This window comes from Chroicocephalus ridibundus, chromosome 15 (assembly GCF_963924245.1).
Source record: "Chroicocephalus ridibundus chromosome 15, bChrRid1.1, whole genome shotgun sequence".
NCBI classification, from domain to species: Eukaryota; Metazoa; Chordata; class Aves; order Charadriiformes; family Laridae; genus Chroicocephalus; species Chroicocephalus ridibundus.
The window spans coordinates 6,200,399-6,223,626 of NC_086298.1; the positions used below are offsets into that span (position 1 = coordinate 6,200,399).

General features: G+C 51.3%; 1 protein-coding gene across 1 annotated transcript; it reads right to left on the reverse strand.

Annotated features, from left to right (window-relative positions):
• Positions 1–5,586: 5,586 nt before the first annotated feature.
• On the reverse strand, positions 5,587–22,738 carry URM1 (ubiquitin related modifier 1). The gene is made up of 5 exons (XM_063353306.1): positions 22,624–22,738; positions 19,790–19,860; positions 7,592–7,673; positions 6,564–6,612; positions 5,587–5,841 (listed from the first exon to the last, which is right to left on the reverse strand). The coding sequence occupies exons 1-5, from the start codon at positions 22,656–22,658 to the stop codon at positions 5,773–5,775; spliced, it is 306 nt and encodes a 101-aa protein (XP_063209376.1). The 5' UTR covers positions 22,659–22,738; the 3' UTR covers positions 5,587–5,772.
• Between the last annotated feature and the right edge of the window lie 490 nt (positions 22,739–23,228).

The following is a 23,228-nucleotide window of genomic DNA, read 5'->3' on the forward strand; positions in this document are numbered from 1 at the left end:
AGCGCAGGGGCCTTCAGCTGTTGCTGATGCTCTTTTTTTTTTTCACATGCCGGCTTTCTTTTGATTTTCACACTCCTGGAAGTGGGTTTATTGCTGGTAGCGCTGGCAGGGAGCTGTGGGGAGCCCGTCGGAGGGAGGCGCGTGGCCATGGCAGGGCATCCCCCTGGCCCTGGCCATGGCGTGGGGCACAGGCTGTGGGGATGCAGCTGTCCCCAGGCCCTGGGCCACCTTCGTGCCTCTGTGGGGGTGTGGAACCTCCTGGGGCCAGGGAAGAGCCTCTGTGGGCCAGCAGCCCCCGGTCGCAGACCCCTGCGCTGTTGGTCCCTGCTCGGGGCCCAGGCCTTATCCCGGCCCTGGGCTGTCCCCTGCTCCGGTCCTGGCCCCGCCGCGGACAGGGGACATCGCTGTGGGCTGGGGACAGGAGCTGGGGACAGGGGCTGGGGTCACCCTGCAGCTCCGCAGGGCCAGGATGCTCCAAGCATCCTCGGGGCTGCGGGAGTTTCTCTCCCAGCACGAACCAGCCCCTCTCACTCCTTGGCCAGACCCCGTTCAAGGACACGGGGGGAGGTGAGGAGGGACAGGGACCCCCCCCCCCGGGACCCCCCCCTCAGCCCCTGCACACCCGCCAGTCACCCCCTGGTTCTGCTGAGGGACTCCAGGGACAGCCGGGGCGGTGGCGGGCAGTGATGGGGTGAAGGCAGGGGCTGACTCCGTGCTCTTCCCCACGGATGGGGGCACCCCCGGCGGGCCGGGGCTGGGGGGGGGTCCCCGGGCGGGGAGAGGCAGGCGATGCCCCCGCACCCCCGGCCGGAGCCCGCAGCTGCCGGCCTGGCAAGTCGGTAATATTCATTAGGGGAAAACAATGAGCATTATTTATCCCCAGCACTTTCTCTGCCGTGGGGGTGCGGGGGGGGGCCGGGGTGGGGTGCAGGTGACCCCATACCCCACGGGGGGACCCGGGCAGTGCCACCCCCGCGGCAGCAGGACCGGTGGGTCCCCAAGGGGGACCGGGGGTGGGGTGGGAGAGGGACCCCGGCTCCAGCCCTGCCCGGGGTGGGGGGGGGACGGGGGACCCCCCACCCCCGAGCGTTGCCAACCGCGTCCGTCCCCGGGGCCGAGCGGCGGGACCCCGGGCCGGGGCGCTCGCCGGGCCCCCGAGCAGCGGGAGCGGGGGCTGCGGGCCGGGCCGTGCCGGGCCGAGCCGGGCCCGGGGGCCGGGGTTTGGGAGCTGTGTCTTTAAGAGATGGCTGGCTCCAGGTTGCAGCTGCTGTTTCTGTGCTATAGAGACAGTGGAGATTCATTACTCCTAAAACACAATGGGCATTTATCACCCCGTGGTGTTATTCAAATCCAGTACCAATTGAAGGTCATCCCCATTCTTTTCTCGCCGGCTCTGCAACACATTTATTGTTGTGCCGTTCAACTAAAAGCCCTGCCCGGCCCCGGCGCAGCCCGCAGAGCCCCGGTGTGCGCATCCCTCCCGGGTGGATTTGGGACCCTCCCGGCTGGATACGGCGTGGAGGAAGCGGGGCAGAACCGGGGGCGGCTCGGCGGGGCCCGGGGCCGGCGGCAGGTGCAGCGGTGGCCCCGCCGGTTCTGCCCCGCCGAGCCCCGGGGGCCGCCGCCCGCTCCGCCCCCGCGGGACGCACTTTTCCGCGCCCCGTGGAAAGTGGGAGCCCCGCCGGGGCGGAGGGCGGCTCGGGCAGCCGGGGGTCCGCCGCTCGCCCGTCCTCCTCGGCCCTCCCCCGGGGAGACCGGCTCGGCCCCGCCGCGGCCACCGGCACCGGCACCGGCGGGGGGAAGCGCCGGCAGCGGGCCGGGATTTTCCCTGGCTGGAGAGGGGGGATTTGTTCCCAACTTCGTGGGAGCCGGTCGGTGAGAAGGGGCTGGGGGAGAAGCCTGGATTTTTCCTCTTTTTCTTTTATTTATTATTATTATTATTAATATTTCTCCCCCCCCTCCCCCCGGTTGGGCATTTATAAATTTCGGCGATTTTTTTCAAAGTGCCCGAATTTTGAGGGCGATCCGCTTGGAATTGGTTAATTCTCCGAGGCAGGAGCGGCGGCGGCCGCAGCGCCGGGGGTCTGTGCCCGCAGCCCCGCGGCATCCCCCCCGCCGGGCCCCGGGGCTACCGGGGCACCGAGCCCCGCCGGCGGCACCGGCCCCGCCGCACCGAGTGCCCGCTCCACCGGGGCTGCTCCGGCGGGGATGAATCGCTGGTTTTCGTTTTCTGGCTTTTTTTTTTTTTCCCCTTCTTCTTTTTTTTTTTTTTTTCCGCTTGATGTTGGTTTAATTTTTTTCTTTATCTCTTTCTCTCTTTTTTTTTTTTTTAATAAGGGCTGATTTTTTTTTTTTTTTTTTCGGAGGGGTAAGAAACGAGTTGATAAAATTAAACCCCTCGCGGTGGCATTAAATCGAAACCAGGATGCGAAGCGCCGCGGCGGCGCTGGAAACTTGTTGGGGCTGGAGCAGCGGCTCGGTAGGGCCGAGAAACGGGGAGCGGGCGGCGGCGGGCAGCCGGCTCGGTGCCCGTGTGTCCCTTCTTTTCCAGGCTCCAGCCGGACTCCCCCTTGGAAGATCCCCGCGAGCCCGGGACGGGAATCTCCGCTTCTGATTGTCCAAACGCAATTCTTGTGCGATGGAGCCCTACGAACCAAGAATTGTGTCTGGACATCTGTAGCAGAGATTTCAACTCCACCGGCTGGGCTGCAGGAAGGTGCTTTGGGGCGGAGGAAGAAGGACGGAGCTTTCCCCGGGCCCGGGGCACGGCAAGGTAACCGGGAACCGCTCCCGGCTGCAGCCCGGGGAAGCCTCGGCCAGGATTTCAAGGAAACTAAATAAAACACCGGCGGCGGCTCCGCACCGCTCAGCGCTGCCGGGGGCATTCGGTCCTAATGCGTCAAATACCGGCCGGGTCCTCACCGTGCCGGGCAGGGACCGGGCAGGGACGGAGGGGCCGAGCCGGGGGCTCCGGCGCTTCGCCGGGGACGGAGCCGAGCGCGGCGGGAGCCCGGGCCCTGCGGCTCCATCCCGGTTTATCCTTCTGGTATTTTTTTTTTTTTAATTGCATTTTAATTTAATTTAATTTATTTTGGCGTGCGCCCGGCCCTGGTGCGCGGTGGGGACTCCTCCGCACCGGGGGTTGAGGTCCCCGCCGGCCGGGACACCCTCCTCCTCCCGCTCGCCCCGGGCGCACCGAGGCCGCTCCGGCCGCGCTGGGCTCTCCGCCGAACCGGGAACAGACCCCGCCGCTCGGGCAGCGAGCCCCGGGCTCGGCGGAGAGCAGCCCGGCCCCGGGCTCGGCGGCGGGGCTCGGAGCCGCCGGAGCAGCCCCTGGAAACCAGGGCCGGGAGGAGGCTTTTAACAGAGAGGCTTTATGAGTCCACAAGCCAAGGGACTCGGCCGGGGCTGCCAAGGAAACCCAGGAGGAGGAGGGAAGCATTACAAGATCCGAGCAAAATTTCACCAAGAGCCTATCTAGGACAAAGCTGGAGGCAGAGAATGTTTTAAAAGGCTTTTATTTCAGAAACTTTTTTTTTTTTTTTTTGTTACAGGATTTTGCTGTACCTCTCTTCTCCCCTCCCCTGGCTTCCCTCATCTTCCCATTTCTAGTTTGGTTTTTTTTAGCAGTGATTGGCAGCTTTTACTACAGCAGGAGCTAAGCCATCTGGGTCTACCTGCGCTGGCGAGGGGAATAACACCTCCCAGGGAAGGAACTCATCCTATCGTGAGCAAACAGCTGGGGGGGGATAAGAACAGACAAGCCCAGCCTAAGGCAGAATCGCAGTGTAGAGCGTAGAGGCCAGGCAGGCAGCAGCGCTGAAGACGAACCTGCCTTTTCCCACTTGGGTTTAAGCCCGTTTCAAGCTGCACGCCACGCAGGTTTATTGTTTTTCAGCCAGCTCCTACCGTCACCTGGGATCCCCCCTCCGCTCCCCTGGCCCAGCAGAGCTTATGGTGGTGAACTCAGGACAGAGAAGAGCCTTTGGCCCGTCCGTGTCATTTACAAACGGCACAAGCTGGACTTGAGTCGCTGCGGCTGGATTTGGAAAAGGCTGAATATTGGTTCGTTACCAGCAGTGGGCTTGAAATTAGGGTTTCTCAGATGCAGCAGCATTGTAGTCTGTGGGTGCTTTTAGTTACGCAGGTTGTGATGGGGTAAACGTGTGAGAGGAGTCACTGGAGTCAGACAGGGGAATTGCTCTTCGGCACTCCCTCTGCGTCAGACAAACTCCTCTGTCAGACAGAGAAACTCCTCTGTCAGGCGCAGGATGGGAAAAGCTCCTGGTACGGAGCTCTGGGGGCGTCAGGCCAGGCTGCCTGAGCAGGGGCTGGTGCACCGTGCTGCTCACCGCGCCCCAGCTCCTCCTCAGCAGCTCCCAGAGACCGAGGACGGGGCAAGAAGTACGTGGTGCAGACCAGCTCTGAGATTGTATGATTGAGTTTACGGCACTGGGGAGCACCCTGCCCCGGGAGAGCCGCTGCTCAGGCAGGAGTTCCACTGCCAGGGACCACCGCGTGCTGCTGGAGCCATGCCAGAATGCAGGTGAGCAGGGCAGGGGGGAGCACAGGAAGGACAATCCCGGTCGGACGCTCCTAGAAGCTCACGCAGCACGTTTCAGACCTGTTGGTGCCAATGCTATCCTCTCTGACCCCTTCCCCGTGCTCTCGCCGTGGCCTCCCGGCTGGCAGGTGGACCACTCCGTCTGTCCAAGGAAACTTCTGGAAAGCAAAGAGCATCCGTGCCCTAGCAGAGCTGTGCACACCCACTTCCGCTGCGCTCACAGGACTTCCTCAGGGTGCGCAGTAAGAAGCCTCCCCCTCCAGCTCATGGAAAGGGTTAAAGCCACTGACTTTCCTTCCTGGGTCTCCGTGATTTAACCATGCATCTCCATCCCCAGCCAGGCTGCAGCAATGCAGCTCCCCGCCCGCACAGAACGCAAGGCAGGATGATCAATTCTGTCCATCACGGTGACAGAAAGATAATTTGCTGCCCTTATCACTCCGTGCTGTCTCAGGCCGGGCACGGGTTTGTTTCCCCTCCAACCAAATGGTTATAGATTGACATTGTTTGTGGGCAAGTACTTCACCCTGCCTCAGCCCAGGTATGAGAGAGGCATAAGGCATCAGAAAAACAAAACCAAAAAAGGCTATTTCTCTCCTACTTCCCAGAAATAAATATCCTGACAAGTGGAAAGCCACTACAGAGGGCTCTGAAGCTGTAATGTCTGCCACCTCAGAGAAAAACTAGTAAAGTCACCTTCTGTTTCCTTGCACTTCATGTCTCGCCCTTTCCTGATCGTCCCTGTGGCTCGTGCAGACTGCACTGACACTAAGTATTGTGTTAAAAGAATCCCAGTGCCCAGCACCAACGCAGAAGCCCCCCAGCCTTGCCCCAAAGCAGGCCCAGCTCCCCCAGAACGTCCCGCTGCCTGCAAAGACCCACCGTCCTACTCGAGGTTCAGCACCCCTCTTCCTCCCACCACAGAAAAACAAAGCCCCGCATGCTGCAGGTGCTCTCTGCTTGTTAAGGTACCTGGAAGTACAGTCAGGAGAGGTGAAATGAGGACCAAAAGATGGATGCTGTTGTGGCGGACAGCAGGCCGTGTGCTGGCAGGGCTTTATTTGCATGTCTAGTAACAAGTGAACGCGGTGGGAAGATGCAGAGACTGGGCACGGGCAGTTCAAGAGAGGTTTGGGTGGGTTTAGGTTTTTGTTTGGTTTTTTTTTGCCCAGGGGTTTGGATTTACATCCTCTTGTTTTTCCAGGAGTTCACCCGCCGTGCAATGTCGAGATGAAAAGCACATTATCCTGGTCCTGGAGTTTATAATCCAGCTCGCCCTGCAGGCCAAGAAAACAAATGAAAAATGGTTTAAATGTCATTTCCAAATACTAGCTGCAAAGAGAAAACAGCTCATAAAAAGATGGTGAGTGTTAGGGAGAGCAGAAGGGGACAGACCGATGTTTTCATCCTAACAGAAGCAAAGGTGAGAGATCAGACACGGAGCTGACGTTCATTACCCCACACCGCTTTCTGGACCAGGGTTTTGACACAACAGGTGGCTGCCTGAGGCAGGAAAATAGTTAGGGGCTGTTTGTTGTCTGAGCACAACAGTGGGCTGAAAAGGGAAGATATGTGCCAGTTGCCTGTTTGGGCAGAAATCTCCCCAGGGCTGCCTTCACCTGCTACGGCACCACCTTACTCCAGCCAAGGGGGTCTGCCGGGGCTGTGATGCTGCCTGGTACCCACTGAGCCGTTACCCAGGCGTGGGACAGACCTGCCAGCAGCCAGAGGTGTGAAACCCCTAGCCAGAGGCCAGGAATATGGGTGATCTCTCTTCAGACGCTGGCTGGCTGATGGGACTCAGCAGGTTAGAGAAAGGCTCCGGGCTTCTGAACAGCCACGGTACAATACAGAGAGAGAGATCCCAGCCTGCCCCTTCCCCCTCAAATACGAGATGCTTCGCTCGGGGCAAGAATCAGAAATAGCTTCTCTGAGAGCAACCACAGAACAGACAGAACAATATTTTCAACAAAGAAAGTCAAACTGAAGGAGTACAGACCATTAGCTCCCAGTCTGCGTCGTTGATGAGCACCAAAATTCCTGGCCTCCTGCAGAACAGAGAAAAATGATTAGGATACAGGGCTACTAAAAAGCTTCCCAAATAGTTAAGAACAAGGGATGTTGCAGCACAGATCACAAGCTGACTGCCTGTAAAGCCAAAGAGAAAAAGGAATCCTAGCACGGAGGTGGAAACAGGTACAGTCTGTGCCCTTTCTAGCTCAAATAAAGGGGAGGCAGGAGCAATCCCAGAGCTCATTTGAATCAAAATGCACCATTCCTGAGGATGCTCGGAGATGACTACATTTCCGTATGATGTAGAAAAGCCAGGTAATTAAACCCACGCATCACAGTCGAGCGCAGAGAGCTCGATGTGAAGGTAGGGAAAGCTATTCCGCTGCCCCTACCAAAGGCACTGAACACCCGGGATCCACTCCGTGCCCCTGATTACAGGCAAAGGGATTCCCCCTCTTTGATCTTCAGTGTCCTGCAATTGTCTCTCCCGTTACCAGGGGACCTGGCACACGCTTCAGCTCACAAAGATCCGTGACGAATGTTAAACACCCCCAGCACCACCCCGCAGTCAGGGATGGCTTGCACAGCTCACTCTGCTCTATTTCTCTTGGCTTCCCCCCCCCCCGCCACAAGGCTGGCCCCATTTTGACAATAAAAATACATTTCCCAGAAGAAATATTTGTTGGCATTTCTCTGAGTGACTGCTTCAGTCCCAGTGATGTCAGCAGGGAACGGACAGACCTGCTAAAACTCCTGGAATTGAGGATACGTGTGCTGCGCTGCTCCAGGTGACAACCGAGAGAAAGTATACACGTCCCTGCTTCACATTTAAGGTTTAAAGATTTGGGGTGAGGGCTGCAAAAGACGCTCTCCATGGAACAGGGTAAGGTGTAGTGCGGGACACCTCCCATTATCAGTTTAGAAAATCCCATATTTTCATGGTCATTGACCTGTACCCCAAACCATGGGGATCAACAGAGAAACACAAGGAGGATTCTTAACAGCTCTACTTACACAGATTCCCCTTGCATAAATAATTCTGGTCGTTCTTTCAACAGATTCTGTTTGATCCACTTTAGCAGGTTTCTGATATCCCCTGAAAGGAGAAAGGACAGCAGTTTACAAACTAGCTGACGGCTCCTAGCTGATGCCAGAACAAAGTGATTGTTTATTCACAAAAGAGTAGACGGGGAACACGCAGGATGGATGGGGATAGCTGCAAACCCCCCGTCAAAGAAACCACCAAACAGGACTGTCCCTTAGAGCACCGAGGGAGCTCAGAGCTCTGCCCCAAGCCCCACAGCTCGGCAGAAGAGGTTTCCCACAAAGAACGAATGCAGTTCATGCTGAAGCACCAATCCAGCGGGAGACTGCCGCTGTTAAGATTTCTTTAACGCATCCCATGTGTTCCGTTATCACCCGACAAATTGACGTTTAACTCTCTGTGTGTTTAATCAGATTTAAAAAGTCCGAACAAGCAAGCCCACGAACCTGAAAGGAGCAAAGGTAGACACTATCGGTACCAAAACCAGCACAAGCTCTTGAAAACGTGAGTTCTGGGGCACAAACCTGTACATAACCATGCATTAAACACGCATGCAGGCACCGGACACAGTAGCTGTATTTTGGATACTTGTAAGATCCCTGGGTGTTACGCCTGCTGCCGTGGTTCCCCATGCCGTGCCTGCTCCCTCCCTCTACACTTTGTGCTTATAGCTTCTTTATTAAAGCTCAGCCTTTATCTTTCCATTTCAGTAGGTGACAGGAAGGATTTGTCTTCATGCAAAAGGAGGAGGAGACACTGCTGGCGAGTTTTTATAGTATCAATTTTACTTTGTGAGGCAAAAACAATTTCTTTAGTGATAGCATCAGTTAATTTCCTATTGGAGAGGTGAGAAGCGACGGGGTGGGGGGGAATAATCCCTTACAGGGTTTAGAGAAGCTGACAAATTGCAACGTGGAGTTCTCCTGCATTCGCCTCTATATTTCACCGTTCCACAAACCACTTCATCATTCTGAATCCACAATCAGTTATTCTCCCGGGGCTCCTTTAAACAGCCCTTTGAAAGCCCCGAAAGAGTTTTGTTTGTTTTCAAGGCGTGAGGAAGCTTTCTGAAGGCACAAATCCACCAGTGAGGGCTGGTGCCCCGCTCACAGGATGAGCAGGGATGGCAGGGTGGGTTTCCACATCTCCCTCACGTGTGGTAAGTTCACCGTAGTCACAGGGAACCTTTCCGCACGCGCCTCCGTGAGCTAAAATAAACGCTGCGTACAGTTCCCCGTGTGTTTGCTTCACAACCAGGAAAAATAAATGCACTCAGTCCCTGCCTTACCCCAGCGTTTTATGGGGTCGCGGACGCTACCCAAAGCAGAGCTGGGGTTCTTCCAAATAACATTACCCCCATTGCTTCTGTCACGCCAAGGATGAACAGCCCTGGCACAGGCAGGTGCACATCAACTAGGCGATGGGGACATGTCCATCTGCAGCAGATGGGGGCCTCTCCTCCCAGGGAAAGGGGGAGGGGGATGCTCTGAGATTCCCTCTGTTCCCCCCCTTCCACCATTTCCCAGGGCATCGGTGCCTCCGGATCACAGCGTTTTCCCCCCTCCAGCACAGCAGTCCCAGCATGGGGCTGCCCGGAGCACGACAGGTATCGCTGATCCAGTGCTCTGATCAGGGCAGAAAGAGCTGCTTTGTGCCTTAAAACCGCCTGGTGAGGTGGATCCCCGCCTGGGGCCGACCCATGACTCCCTTGTAATGATACGTAGTTAAGAGCACTAAATAGACCATTTTCTGCCGCTTTCCTAGCAACGTGCACCGTGGATGGCGAGCACTGCTCAGAAGGTGTATATATATATATATATATATACCACCCCAGTCAGTCAGCCACCAGAACAGGAGTTAACTATATTCACCTTCCCCTGAAAAATGCTGCTGCAACGTAAAGCCCTCAGGATCTCACACCCAAACAGCTCCTGCTCTCCATCACCAAGAAATGAAAGCCGTAGAGGAAGAAAGATGGAGAGGAGCCTTCGGGGGGGGGCCACAAAGGGGACACCAGCCCCACCGCAGCATCGCCCGCGAGCTGTTTCATATTTATGCACTTGCGGCAGGGCACACAACAATGAGCTGTGCCATATACCATTCTCCTTGCGTGGAATAAGCCGCCCTTTCCTCTGGGACCTTTCAGGAGAGATCATTTAAACCGAAACACGCCGCACCAGCTGGATAAAAGACAGCCACCTCGAAGCAGCCTGGACGAAGGGGCCAGAGGACTGATTTATTCGAGGCTGAGCTGGAAGACTCCCTCATCCCTACTCCTTCCATAATAAATGTTATTTCCAGCCCCACCTGAGCCTACATTCATTTACTCCTCCCCAGAAGTCACGTACATCCGTACTGAAGAATTTAGACAGGAAAAAAACCTGATATCCCTGCGCACGCCTGGAGCTTCCCTGCTCCAAACGGCAATGAAAATTAAGACCCTTTTTCTGCAGCCAACCTTAAGACATAATACTTTCGGCTGCTTTCTCAGCATTGAATTTTTTCCCCCACCTTCATGTCTCTACATTCTGTACACCAATATTACTAGAACAAATCAATTATAAAGGATGAAAAATGACCAGAGCCACGCCAAAACCATCTCCCACAAGTAAGATATTGAAAAGGAACAAGATTACTTCCATTGCAAGTGGTGGGGGGAGAAGCCATCTTGCAGCTCAGCGCCTCAAAAAGCAGTCTTGATCAACAGCTCAGGACTCTATATGTTATCGTGATGGAAATAATAAGAGGTAAATTATAGCACAACCGCTTATCTCTTACAGTTGACTTAGGTAGCGTTCCTAAGACATTTTCTTTCTGATACTACGCTACGGCTCTAACAGGTTTCCAGCTCCCTGGGCTGAGGATTCGCTATGCCAACAGCAGGTCCTCTACAAATGACATATAAGGAAGGAAAAATAATCTCAGCCTGGTCAGGCACCACATCTGCTGACAAGTTAAACCATCACTACGACACGGCAATTTTACACCCATGTTGGTTCTGAAGCTGGCCCCCATCACAGAACAGAGGCATTTGCTCTTTGCAGGAGCACCATTGTACTACACCTGCTGCCATTCGGCTGCAAAAGCAACCCTGCATTTTGGCCCAGGCGTGAGATTCAGGTGAGAGTTGAGATAATACAACAGTTCGCTCCCGCATCCCCAACTCAAGTCCAGCTCATCCCAGTAATGATATATTTTTATCATTGCTGCACAGTCTCAACGAAATCCTTTTGGTAGCCTACTCCATTTCATTCACAGCGAGCAAACATCCACACCAAAAAATCCACTCTAATTATCGTTAACTGTCTTCGCCATTGGCAGCATCAGCAGAGAAGCAAAAGCGAACCGGCCAAGGAAGCTGAAATATTCTCAAACTGCAAAGGAGGGACTGAAGCACATGGTAGGAAATCCCTGTCTCATTTGTATACAGAGACAGCTTCTGTTGCCTGTGCTAACAGTACATCAAACCTCTCCAAATTCTCAGGAAAAATAATCTAAAGTTAATTAAAAAAAGAAAAACCGACAAACGTTTGAGAAAACTGCTTAGTTCAAGTGCACAGATGGGAGCTCAAATCCACAATACATACATAAAACAAATCACCCAGCGAAACACACAGCTCAGGAAAACGAAGTGTGTGCTTGCAGTGACACAAAGTCATTGGCTTGTCATGCAAGCGGACAGGATGCAAAAACTGCAGCGAGTGTGCATACAAAAACCCAACAGCGTCGGCTCATTTTCAGCCCAGCTGCATCATAAACGCTCCTGGTTGTGGCAGACAGAACTGCACAGTCTGCTCGGTCCTCCTGCGTATCCTCCAAGGCCTGATCTTCTGCATTACTCCAACTGTTCCTTGATGAAGAATCTGCTGAGCTTCCTCTGCAAGAGAAATGCATCTAAGACTCCATTTTAGCACTGTCTGGAACAAGAGCCCGGCTTCGTTTGCACCCTCAAAACCAGGGCTAAAATTCATAGATCTTTCCTAGCTCAATAAAACCTGCCGGGTCTGACAGATTCATCAGTGATAACTCAGCAAAGAGGACACTTGCTGTGTGCAGAGAGAAACCCAGTGCCTCGAATAAGAAACACCAAGCTGGGTGTTGCTCTAGAAGGATCTCACACCGAACTGATAAATGTGCAGAAACGCAGAAGGATTTTGCACAATCGTAGTACCGGTTGACACAAACACGCAGCTCTCGGCTCCCAGGGAGCTGCACAGGTCGCTGGCAGATTCACACACACACGCAATGACCAGACACCTCCATGTCCCCTACCTTAAAATCCACATACAAACCCACACAAAGCAGACAGTGCCGCGAAGGGCACCCAGAGGGTGTGATTACACCCATATTCTTGCCGTGGCTGCGGAACTGGGAACTTATTTCAGGGAAACAGGGGAACCCTATAAAGGCCAAACCATGGAAAATTCCCTTCTGGTCCGTAATAAATAAGATATATGCAGCACTGGTCACTAAGGGGTCAGTGCTGCAAGAGCACAGCGCTTTCCCGGGCCGCCTTGCGGATACCTCCCTGTGGGGTACCATTTCTTTGACCCAGAATAAGATCATTTATCATACTGACCATGGCTGAGCTCCAATTTGCTGAGGTCACTAACTCTGGACGAGCGCCGCTCCACCCACATTCTCAGCCACCGGCCTGTAACCATGACAAAGCCCCTTCCCTGCCGCTCCTCTGCCATTATTCCCCCTGCCTGCATGGAAATGTATGGAAAGACAATTTGTATGCCCCTTTCCCTGCTAAAGCAGCGTGTTTTTAAAAGAGACAAACCAGCTCCCAATACCTGCTACCCCTCCAGGTGCATGCCTTCTCTCTGCTTCTGAATTTGATGTCCCTCCAGGAATCTGCTCTCTAAAAGAGCTTGGGACCTAAGGGATCCTTCAGACTCCCATCTGATATGCAAATCATTCGCTGAAGCAGATGATAGTGTGCCATAAACTGCAGAAGAAGACCTGGAATAGCTGATATAAATGGAGTCACAGGCAAATGGGTTCAGTACTACGCAGAGTGAGCAGCAAGGCAAAATTTTGCGGTAAGAGCAAAATCCATTTTCTCTGACAAGCGCACAAGCCAATCCTGCCACGCACTGGAGTGGGCAGTGATTTAAGTACTAAGGAAAAAATTAGGGGGTAACTAAAGCCAGACACAAGAGAATCCCAATCGTTGCTCTCATCTGTTCTTGTCTGCTACAAATGAATGTGAAGGTCTTGGCTTCTGTAATTTTTAATTGTGTTATGACATCTTTTTCTCACTTATCAGCTAAAAGAGCAATGCTCTTCTCATTTTCTTGTGTCCACACAAGGGTAAGGGATCACAGGAGTCTTTCATAGCCCCCCCTGTTAGCAGTAAAGACTCACATCCCAGCTATCACCCAGCAATTCTCAGCCCTGAGATTTTAATTGCAACGCTCATGAGCTGGAGAGGAGCTGCTTGGGATCTTCCACTCCCTGGAAGGAGAACACAAGTTCAAGGGATCTCCGATCCCACTTGCTAGCCAGCAGCAGGCCTCCAGATCCATCAGCTCGCATGACAAAAAAGCAGCCCCGAGCTGATCCTCAGGGTAAACCTAATCCCTACTCATTTCCAAAGTCAGAGCATCTAATTCCGTAACACCCAACGCTATTGTCAGTTCAGGCTCCCAAATAAATGCCAGCACACCAAACTGTCTCTTTTAATTAGGATCACAGATCACTAGTGCTGGTCCAGGGTCTTGCCTCTCGTTCAAAATTGTCAAAGGAAGGAACCCAGAGAGCCTCAAAGACTATTGCACCAGCAGTGAAGTGCCAGACTGGGAATCGCAGACATTAAAAATAACATCTTGTTAACAGGTCCTGTGATTTTATCCCTCTACCACTGCAGGACTATGCTCAACAAATGACCATCCCAAGCCTCGCCCGCTCTGTTTTTAAGGTGCTTGAGCAATGTAGACCTGCTACCAAACCCCAAGGAGACTGTGCCATGGTCTAATAGTTCTGCAGCCAGGAATCTTCTGCTAATGCACCGAACTCCCATTTCTTCATCCCTCCCTATCAATCTATGCTAGATGATATTGCGTCACCCTGGCTATAATCTGTCCTTCCCGGTGATAAAGGAGATATCCCACCTCATCACTTTTCCATTCATTTATCCTGCTTAACCTTGAATGTTGCTGGTTAATTTTTTTAAGCTGCTCAGGAAGACAATTCAGAGAATGCATTACTAACTGCGGGCGTAAAGCTTAGCCAAAATCCATCAAACTGAAATTTCCCCTTTCTCCTATTTTCCTGGCTTCTGGGTTTTATGTGTGCGTGCGCACACACTGAGGGTTAAAAAGGAAACCTTATCTTTGTTACAAGAGACTAAGCAGAGCTGATGCGAGACCCTAGACCCCAGAGGAAGGTGGCTGCTCCTGCCAGCATGCAGAGGGATTCCCTGGCAGCCTGGCACTGCCCTGCACGCAGCCAGCCTGGCCGAGGGAATCCCCTGGGCTGGGCTCTCCCTGGCACTGCCAGCTGGATCAGAAACCGCCTTGAAGTCAACTCCTTGCCCCCCTCCCAGCCTGGCTGGTGGCTGGTGTCCCCCCTGGCTGCTGGATGAGTCAGTGTCTCAGCTCGGCTCGGGAACTGCCATGATTTTATTCCTCTAAATGGAGAAATCGTGCAGAGTCCAGTCCTCGCCTCTCACTCGCGGGCTGAGATCTGCTTTGCTATTATTAGACTTTCATATACGGCAAGCACCATTAAACCGATTCCTGTCCACCCAACCCAGCCACCCCCACAGATACTCCAAGCCCCTCAGTCTTACTTGAAAGGGGAAAAGAAAGGGCCAGTGAGATGATCAGGGTGGAGGAGAGGGGGATAAGATTTACAAGTGAATGGAGGTAAGAATGGAGCAGTTTGTGGGATAAAGGGGCTGCAGAGGGAGCTTTACAGATGTGCAGAGGGACGGCGGCTCATTGTTTAATTAAGCAGAAAGTGGCTCTTTTGAAAAGCAATTTTGCACAGGAGCTCTGAGCTCAGCAAACAACTCCTGCGAGTGAGGGCAGGAGGAGAAAGGAACAGCTGGCCCGGAGCCGTGTGAACCGCATGCTAAGCGGTTTAAAGGGCCCAGATCCTCCTCCCCAGCCCTGCTCCGCTGCCACCCTCTAACAGCGCTGTCAGCACAGCAAATCCCACCAAGAGAAAAGAGAGAGCGGGGGGGGGGGGCTGGCACAGAAAGGTTATCCTGCTAGGTGTCCGCACTGCAATACAGTGGCTGGGAAGGACGGTGGAACAGCCACGCTTTGTTATCCCAGGGATTTGGTCACACACAAGAGCTGGTTTCTCAGTGCCTGGGAAGCTCCTTCCACAATGAGTTGGGATGAGCTGATCCGGTAACGGGGCTCCACGGCCTCCCAGGAGAGCGCTGGGACTGCTCCTGCGAAGCCGCGCGTTTGTTTCCCCGGTCTCTCTGAAGGACTCGGTTCCTTGCGCAGAAGCGACGCGTGGCCTTGCTGGGACGGGGACCTGAAGCCGTACGGGCAGCCGCTGAGCCCCGCACCAGGGCTGCAAATGCAGCATCGATCGCAGCCACGGCAGCCCTGCAGCATTACGCCGGGCTCCCGGCACTGCAAAGGCAGCTGCTCACACCGATTGCTGGAAAGAACTGCCAGGATCCAGGGCTGAGCCACTCCAGGCTGAGGTCCAACCCTGCGTAACCCACCGCATCCTCTTTTCCTTGCCAGCCAATCTATAATCACCTTCCTAAAAGAGATGCACAAGTAGGGGAATAACCCCAGAGTCACTTGAGACCCGCGGGTACCATACACTGTGGTTAAAAAGATTTGACTGCATGAAATTCTACAGAGCTACGGCCGTTATTTATCATTCTTCTAATAAGTCTCTGCATTATCAAATATATTTCTATTCCTTCTTTGGAGCAAGGTTTAAAATGTTAGGAATAATAAACAGAGCAATAAAATCATGCCAGAGTATTAATAATTTATCTACGATGTACTACCTAGCAATAGCAGCGGGCATTTACACACAACCGATGCCAACTGCCACTCTTGATTTTACACGTTGTTTTGGCATAGCAGCCCAGGCGACTCTGAACACATGCCATGCCGTATTTTTTAAGCCACTCTGCCTGTAACACAGGTCTGATCTGTTGAGATCCCCAGGCTCTTCTCCGAGAAGATGAATGCTCCCAGCTCCCCAGCAGTCCTCCATGCTGTGCAGAACAAGGCCCCTGGAAAGCAAAGCTCTCGAGGAGCAGACCATGCTCTTCTCTACGGGGATTTAACATAAGCAGCACTTGGCAGATTATTTTCATTTTCCCTCTGAAAAAAATGTGATTAGCAACAGGCTTTTTCCCCGGGGTTTTGGTAAAGGGAAACCACTAACAATTACCAAAACACACTGATTAGAAATTTATCCTTCCAGGCTTGTAAGTGCCAAAACACACAGTGAATTCTTGATTACCCCAGAAGGTCCAAGGGATCGCTGCTGCTCCAAAAACACAAGTCCCATCACTGAAACCACAGGAGAAGTTGGAATTCGAAGGCCTGGACCCGCTGCTGAGCAGCCTGCAGCACAACTGCCAGAGACTTTACAAACAGCCCCAACCTCCGGATACAACACCCAGTAGAGAGCACAGCAGAGGGGTTTTGTAAACACTCTTCATCAGCACGATGCTGCCGAGCTGAAACTGAACTGACTACAGGGGTTAAACAATGCCAGTGACTTCCTACCCTTCCAGCAGCGTCCATGCAACTCGCATGGCCATAGACAAATCCACCACTGTGAGTCCCAGCGAGATGGAGGAAGGAGCTCCGGCATCACTTGCAGGGCAGTCACACAATGATCTATTTGATTACTGAAGCACTTGGTTAAATTACTGTGGCTTGTTTCAGGAGGAGGCTGCCAAATACATTTTCAGTTTTTAATTTAGGGTTTCTCTCTTTTATGCTCCATTGTCTCTAATAGCCTCTTAGAAGCTTGAAAATAAAGTTGATTTCCCTGCCAATTTAATCCTCTCTCCATGTGACAAATATCGTTATTCCCGCAGCTGCCTTCTCCCACACACACTGTTTTTATGCAGAATAAGCCAACAGGGCATTAATGCCTTTAGATCCTCTAACAGCATTATCAATGGGATCATCAAAATAGCCAGCAATTTGGGACAAGCTTCTTGTTTAACCTGAGGTCTTCTTCCCGCCACAGCTCTAAAAGATTAGAGAGTCCCGCACAAAGTCTGGCTTATGTAAATCTGTCTGCCTGTACATATAGATCACACCTTTTTAAGTTCCTATTTGGCAGCAACTTCAACATGCAGGCTAAAACAGCTCTGCTTTGGAAATAAAGAACTGCTGCTTTACTGACATTAGGATACAAAAAGCCCCTTGGATAACAAAAGTAGGTGCCGCCACACGGCCGTACCCCTCGTGGCTTGCTCTTGGCCCATTTGCAGCTTCCTTCCTCCTGTCTTTCCTAATCTCTCCAGGCATCAGAAAAGGACAGAGAATCAAACCTTCTTGAAAAAGTTAACTGGATCTGGAACCCACCTACTTTCCACCTAGTGCCTGTTACCAGGAAAAAGGAAATGATGACATAAGAATTCGTTCAAACAACATTATTATCATTCAGGCAACACTGCCCTTGTCAACTATGGAGCACAGCTTCTTTTAGTCATATAAATATTTGCAGGTACTTCTTCATATAATTTTCCACCTTCCCTCACCTCCAGGGTATATATAAAAATGCCTAAAAAATTAAAATATAGCTGGGTCCAACGTCCCAGAGAGAAGCAGCTGCTCTGCAAAAAGGAGGACAAAGACAAAAATAACCTAGAAAGAAAAGAAGAGTGGGTAAGAGAGGCCAAAATGGCCAAAAATAAGCTTGACGGCTAATGAAATCAGTTAAAATGGGGTTAGAAGTGCACGTCTTCAAACAGTGTTCATACTACAGGTCCTTCCCCAGAGTAATAAGTGATGGACACTTCGGGTAAGGTAAGCAACAGGAAATATGCACCAAGTAGAACTGAGCTGTTTTTTTTTCTCATCATTGTAATTCTGGCAGCACAAGGGCAGCAGGGAACATACTACATATATCATTATTTACCCAAAGATAGGGGAATTAAACTTTCTTAACGTGAATGAGGAAAATACGAGGCATTAGGAATAACAGAAAATTGCAAGAATTTAACAAATTTCTTATTCACGTGCTTCTGATCCGTTTCTACTGATTCCTCACTTCTACAACATAATTCTCATACAGAAATATTATGAGGGGTGTCTCCAGCGATCCCTTACTGTCAGATGTTAACTACACTTCTGTCCCACCCCTGTGCTGCGTCTAAGTGTCACTATAGCAGAAGCCTCACAATTTAGTGTCTGCTCCTCAGCCGCTGCAATCCACAACCTGCCCAAAATCTGAAACCTCCCTGTCACTTAATGCACACGAAAACAGCAGGCTGCAAACCAGGGGGGCTGGCAAGTGGACACACTGTCCGTTCTGCCACTCTTGTTGCAAGGACAGCAGCATCTGAAACAGAAGGCAGCACGAAAAGCTGGGAGCAAAAATGCGTTAGATGAGTCTAGAATGAATCACTGGAGATCATGAGTTTGACCCCTGAGACTGAGCAAGATCTTCAGGGAAAGATTTATCCTTTAGGATAAATCCAGCTCCCAGTGAAGTCTATAGAAGTCTTCCCAGCAATTTCAAGTGGGAATGGATTAGGCCACGTACAACTGCACCGCTGACGACCATTGGGCTAGAAGAATCATTCTTAATCTCCCCCCTTCCCCTGGCAGAAATAAGCATCTCACGTAATAACTCCTTCTTCTTGAGCATGGTTTGAACACCACCAATGCAGCGGATATCAGTGGGTATTTTAAATTTACAGAACACTGAAGAAAATGATGCTCTAACCCCCAAGTTTATAAACCAACTAAATTAGTGTTTTGGCACGCCTTTAGTATATTCCATTTAAGGATCTTAAGTGCTTTAACAGTGCTGGAATTTAATGCTGAACTCTCTTGTGATACATGAAAGTATCACCACTACTTCACTAGCAACAGGGGAAAGTTAAGCAACACGACTAAACTCACAAAGCAAATCAGCATCAGGTCATGTTTCTGGATCCCTAGTCCCCATCCTTAACCACAAGATAACACACTATTCCAGTGCTCCTATTATATTTGAATTACACATACTTATGTCCAACCATCAAAAGCGCTTCTACCAATCTCTAATTACTTCCAGGCACAGCAAGAAGATTTCAGGCCTGAACGTTCACAGCACATAGATTATGGTATTAGCCATTCATGAGATATTAGTTGTTAACATTCCCTGACGCTTTGCATTATTTCAGTTTATAATCCCACTCTCAAATAGCATAAAGCATTACTATCTAGCTGGAAGAATTCAAAACATACCTGCGGCAAAATTACGTTGCGACTGAAGTATGCGCACACATAAGGAGAAACAAGAGAGTTAGTACAGCACTTCTCAGTATTGATATTCCAAATCACAAACCAGAGATTATGACTGTTTATCACTGGGACACTCACGTCTTTATCTTAACAGCATCCTATTTTTTTATTGTAGGGAAGGCTATAGGCAACGTGTCCAGCATCACATTTGAGCATCAGCTTTGCATTTTCAACTGCATAGTTAATATAAAACGATTACATATGTTTGAATGTCAAATGAGTAGATAAAATACATTTATGTTACAGTGCTATACGCACACCCATATATCTATATACTACTTATATACGCACACACAGATATATATTATGTATATATGCCTCTTGGAAACCTCAGAACAGGCAAGGCAAAACAAGGGGGAGAGAAGGTTATTGGTGCTTTCACGTATCAAGCCAGACAAATGTAGACTTGATGGAAACATTCAGAGGCTGTTGCCTGGCCAGGAGGAGGGAGGCAAAAGTCTTAAAGAAGGACTCGATTGACAAGTGCTTAGAGGACAGGAAAAACGCCCAGACTATTTCTGCTTGGTATTTACTTTGAGGACTAACCATCGTCTGCCAAGCTATCTGATCCACGGCATGTACGAAAGCGCTTTTAAAATACATTGATTCTTGTTGCCAACTAATGAAACTGCTGTACAAACCAGCTTTGTTTCATTTGTTGTCATTCTTTCAAGTTATCCAACAGGTTCTGATACTCACAAGGCTCTGGTTGACAGGGCAAAGTCACCTGATGCTTTTTGACACCATCAAACAAGAGTTCTGCACCACCTCTGAAATAAAAACAATGAACCACTGAGATTTTGCTTTATTGTCAAAAGGAAGACAGTACAAAAGAGGCGATTTACATAGATGCCACAACAGAGAAAACAAATGACACAGACTATATTTAGCACAGGATTCTCTTTGTCTTTTTTTTCCTCTCACAAACCACAAGTTCATAGGGGAAGTTGCCATCTCCCATCGCCAACACATACAGGAGGCTCCATCGCAGGCCAGAACCCCACGGTGCCAGGCATCGTCCCAACAGAACAGGAAAATGGCTCCCATCCCAACGCGCTCACAAGCCGCCGTGCAGTGTCTCTAGCCTCACGCCTTCCCTCTCCCTTCAGCTATTGGCATTGCTTCAATCCAAACGATATTACCGCCACCACACCACATTCAACGTCGTTCGTCCCTAACACCTTCTAGCCAGAAGTCTCAAGGCATTTCACAAAATGTGAAAAATCGTAGCATCCTTCTGCAATAAATATTCCCCCCCGTTTCCACTTGTAAACAGAGGGAGGAAATGACTCACACGAGGTCACACAGCAAGTCAGCTGCAGAGCCAGCAGTCCTTCAGTCCTGGCAACCCTTTCTCCATCTACTCACTACAAAGCATTCCCTCTCAGGAGGGACTTGACTGGGAGAAGCAAGCGGAGCAAGCGATGATGATAAGTTAAAGTAAAAATAAATAAATAAAGGTGCAATCGTCCTCCACTGAACAACTGATGAACATCCCTCTTCTGACATTCAGAACGTACTGGGAGATTAGGCTCAGATAACCAAGCGATGGCCTTTGCAAGCACAAGAGATCAAGCAGAGGCCAGCAAGTACAGGAGCTGGTGCTCACACCTGAAAAAAATGGAATTTAAATTGGGTCTAGGTACCTAATCTCCTTGGGCTTGTAAAAACAATTATAATTCATTTTTGTAACTGCAACTTACAAGGCTCAGCAAGCACCTCACCTACATCCCTTTTCTGGAAAAAGAACAGTTGTGAAAATCTTGGACCTTAAAAACATAAATCAGTTTTCCTGATGTTGTGAGACCACAGGCCAAACTGTCTGAGAAGATTATAAAACTTTATCATGTGAGTAGGGACATGGATAATAAACATGGATGCTACTTTAAGATATGGGACACAGAAGCAGATAGTGTGAGCTCTTGACTCCATACTGAACAGGATGGCCTGAACAGTTTTAACAATTAGGAAACCCTTAAAAAACTCAACTCACTTGACACTCAACTGAGGTAGAAAAACGACCAACCCATTTTCAAAGAGCATATAACTGGCAAAATGTTCTTCCAACTTAAACGTAGATTACTTCAGAAAAATTTTCTTATGAAGTTACTTCCTGGAAACTTATTGGTGCCTTGCATCCCTTGGAAAGCAACACAATAAAGAGAAGTATTTAAAATAAATAACCCCCACCTAAATATCAACAAAGACACATCCAGACATTACTAAGTTCCTTTAAATTCAATATCTAAAAATGCCACACTAGGTTTTCTTGGCTCTGCAATGGAAGAGCACAAGAGAACCCTTGTTATGCCCTCAGCAGCATTACTTATATGCAGCAACTCTCCTAAAGAGCACTCTGTTGGTGTTCTTCCACCAGCTGACAAAAAATAGTTATCTGAAAATTGAAGCAGCGACTATTAACATGAGCCGAGATTCATGCAAGAGAACAAGTCACAGCAATTATATGAAAAACATTTTTTTATGTAATGAAAACAAGGTCACGCTTTGTTACAGCGGGAAATGTAGATTGCAAGATAAGGTCCTTCTGTAATGCGCTAGCTGTGGGGAACTCAGCTGTGATTTGTACATAGAGAGCTCATTTATGCATTTCCAAGGGAAGCAAAAATGCATCTCACTCTTCTGGGAAAATTAGGAGAGTTGCTGCAGCTGGAAGTGGGAAAGACTGAGGAAAGGATTCTTAAGGAGAAGGGTATTTAAAGGGTTATGACATCTCTGTGTTTGTGAAAGGGTGGGAAAAAGCAAATAAATAGTAGCCTTTTAGCTTCTGCTAAAAGGAGGCTTTAACAAAATAACACAAGTATTTCCATAAATGTGCACAGACTTCCACCGCAAACACTTTAACTTCCCAGCGACAGAGCGTTAGCAACGCAGGTCCTACAGCAACGAAGACCTGAAAACCGAAATGCTACAAAGCGGGAACCCGGCTACTTTACACTGAACTGAAATAACTGAAACATAAAGCGAGTGAGTGTGCGTGTACACACACATACAAACACATGTATACATACACACAGAGAAAAAAGCCGAAAAACGAGTGGAAGGTTTTTATAAATAATTTTAATAATTTAAAAAAAAAAAAGGTTAAAAGGGGAGAAAAGAAAGGACTCGTACGAGACGCTCACACCGAGCCGCAGGCGAGGCCACGCCGCCGCCTCGGCGGAGGAGGGCAGGGTCGGGCGGCGCCGCCCGGGCCCAGCCCCGCGCTGCCTGGGCCGCACCGGCGGGGCCGAGGCCGAGGCCGAGGCCGCACCGCAGCGCTGCAGAAGGGGCCCCGGCGGTGCCTAACAACCCGGCCTGGTTCCGCACGGGCGGCTGCACCCACAGCCCCGCCACAGCGGCGGCACCCGGGCCCAGACGAGCTCGTAGAGGGCCCCTAGGCCGCGCGCAACAGCCGCTCCGCCTCAGGGCCGCTGCCGCCTCACCGAGGGGCCCAGCCCGGCCCTACCCTCCGCCCGGGTCCCGGCCCCCGCTGCGGCCCCCCAGGCCCAGCCGCCGCCGCCGCCCGCGCTCACCCGAACTCCACCTGCAGCGACACGGGCGCCGCCATCTTGGCGGCGGCGGGCGGGAGGGGAAGGCGCGCGCGGACGGCGCCGGAAGTGCCGCGCCGGCTTCCGGCCGCGCCGCGTTGCCCGGCAACGGCGGGAATGGCGGAGTGGGGGGCGGTGGCTTCGGGTCTGGCGGCCGCGGCCTGTCAGGGCCCCGCCGTTCCCCGGGGCCTGGCCGCCGGGTCGCGGGCCGAACGGGTTGGCCTGGCCTAGGGAGAGCCCTCAGCCGAGCTTCCTTAGCTCTGGGGCCCGGCAGCCGGGCGCACGCTCTCCTCAGGGCTGCTGGAATGGAGGCCCATGCCTCCAGAGGTGTGCGCTAGGCACTTACACAGGGCAATGTTATTTTGAAATACCTATTTCTGCATTAAGTTGGCATCTTGCTGTGCACAGAGCCCTTTTTCACATGTTGAGAATGCTTCAGCTGCGCAAAGGCAAGGAGCTGCAGCAGGGGTTTCCCAGCAGCGAGGCCAACCTGCTGCCTTGCAGTTAATTTGAATTTTTAGTGAGGATGCAGAAATGGCGAGGCCGGGTGAGACTAACAACCGCTCCTGTCGCCACCATGGAAGATGTGC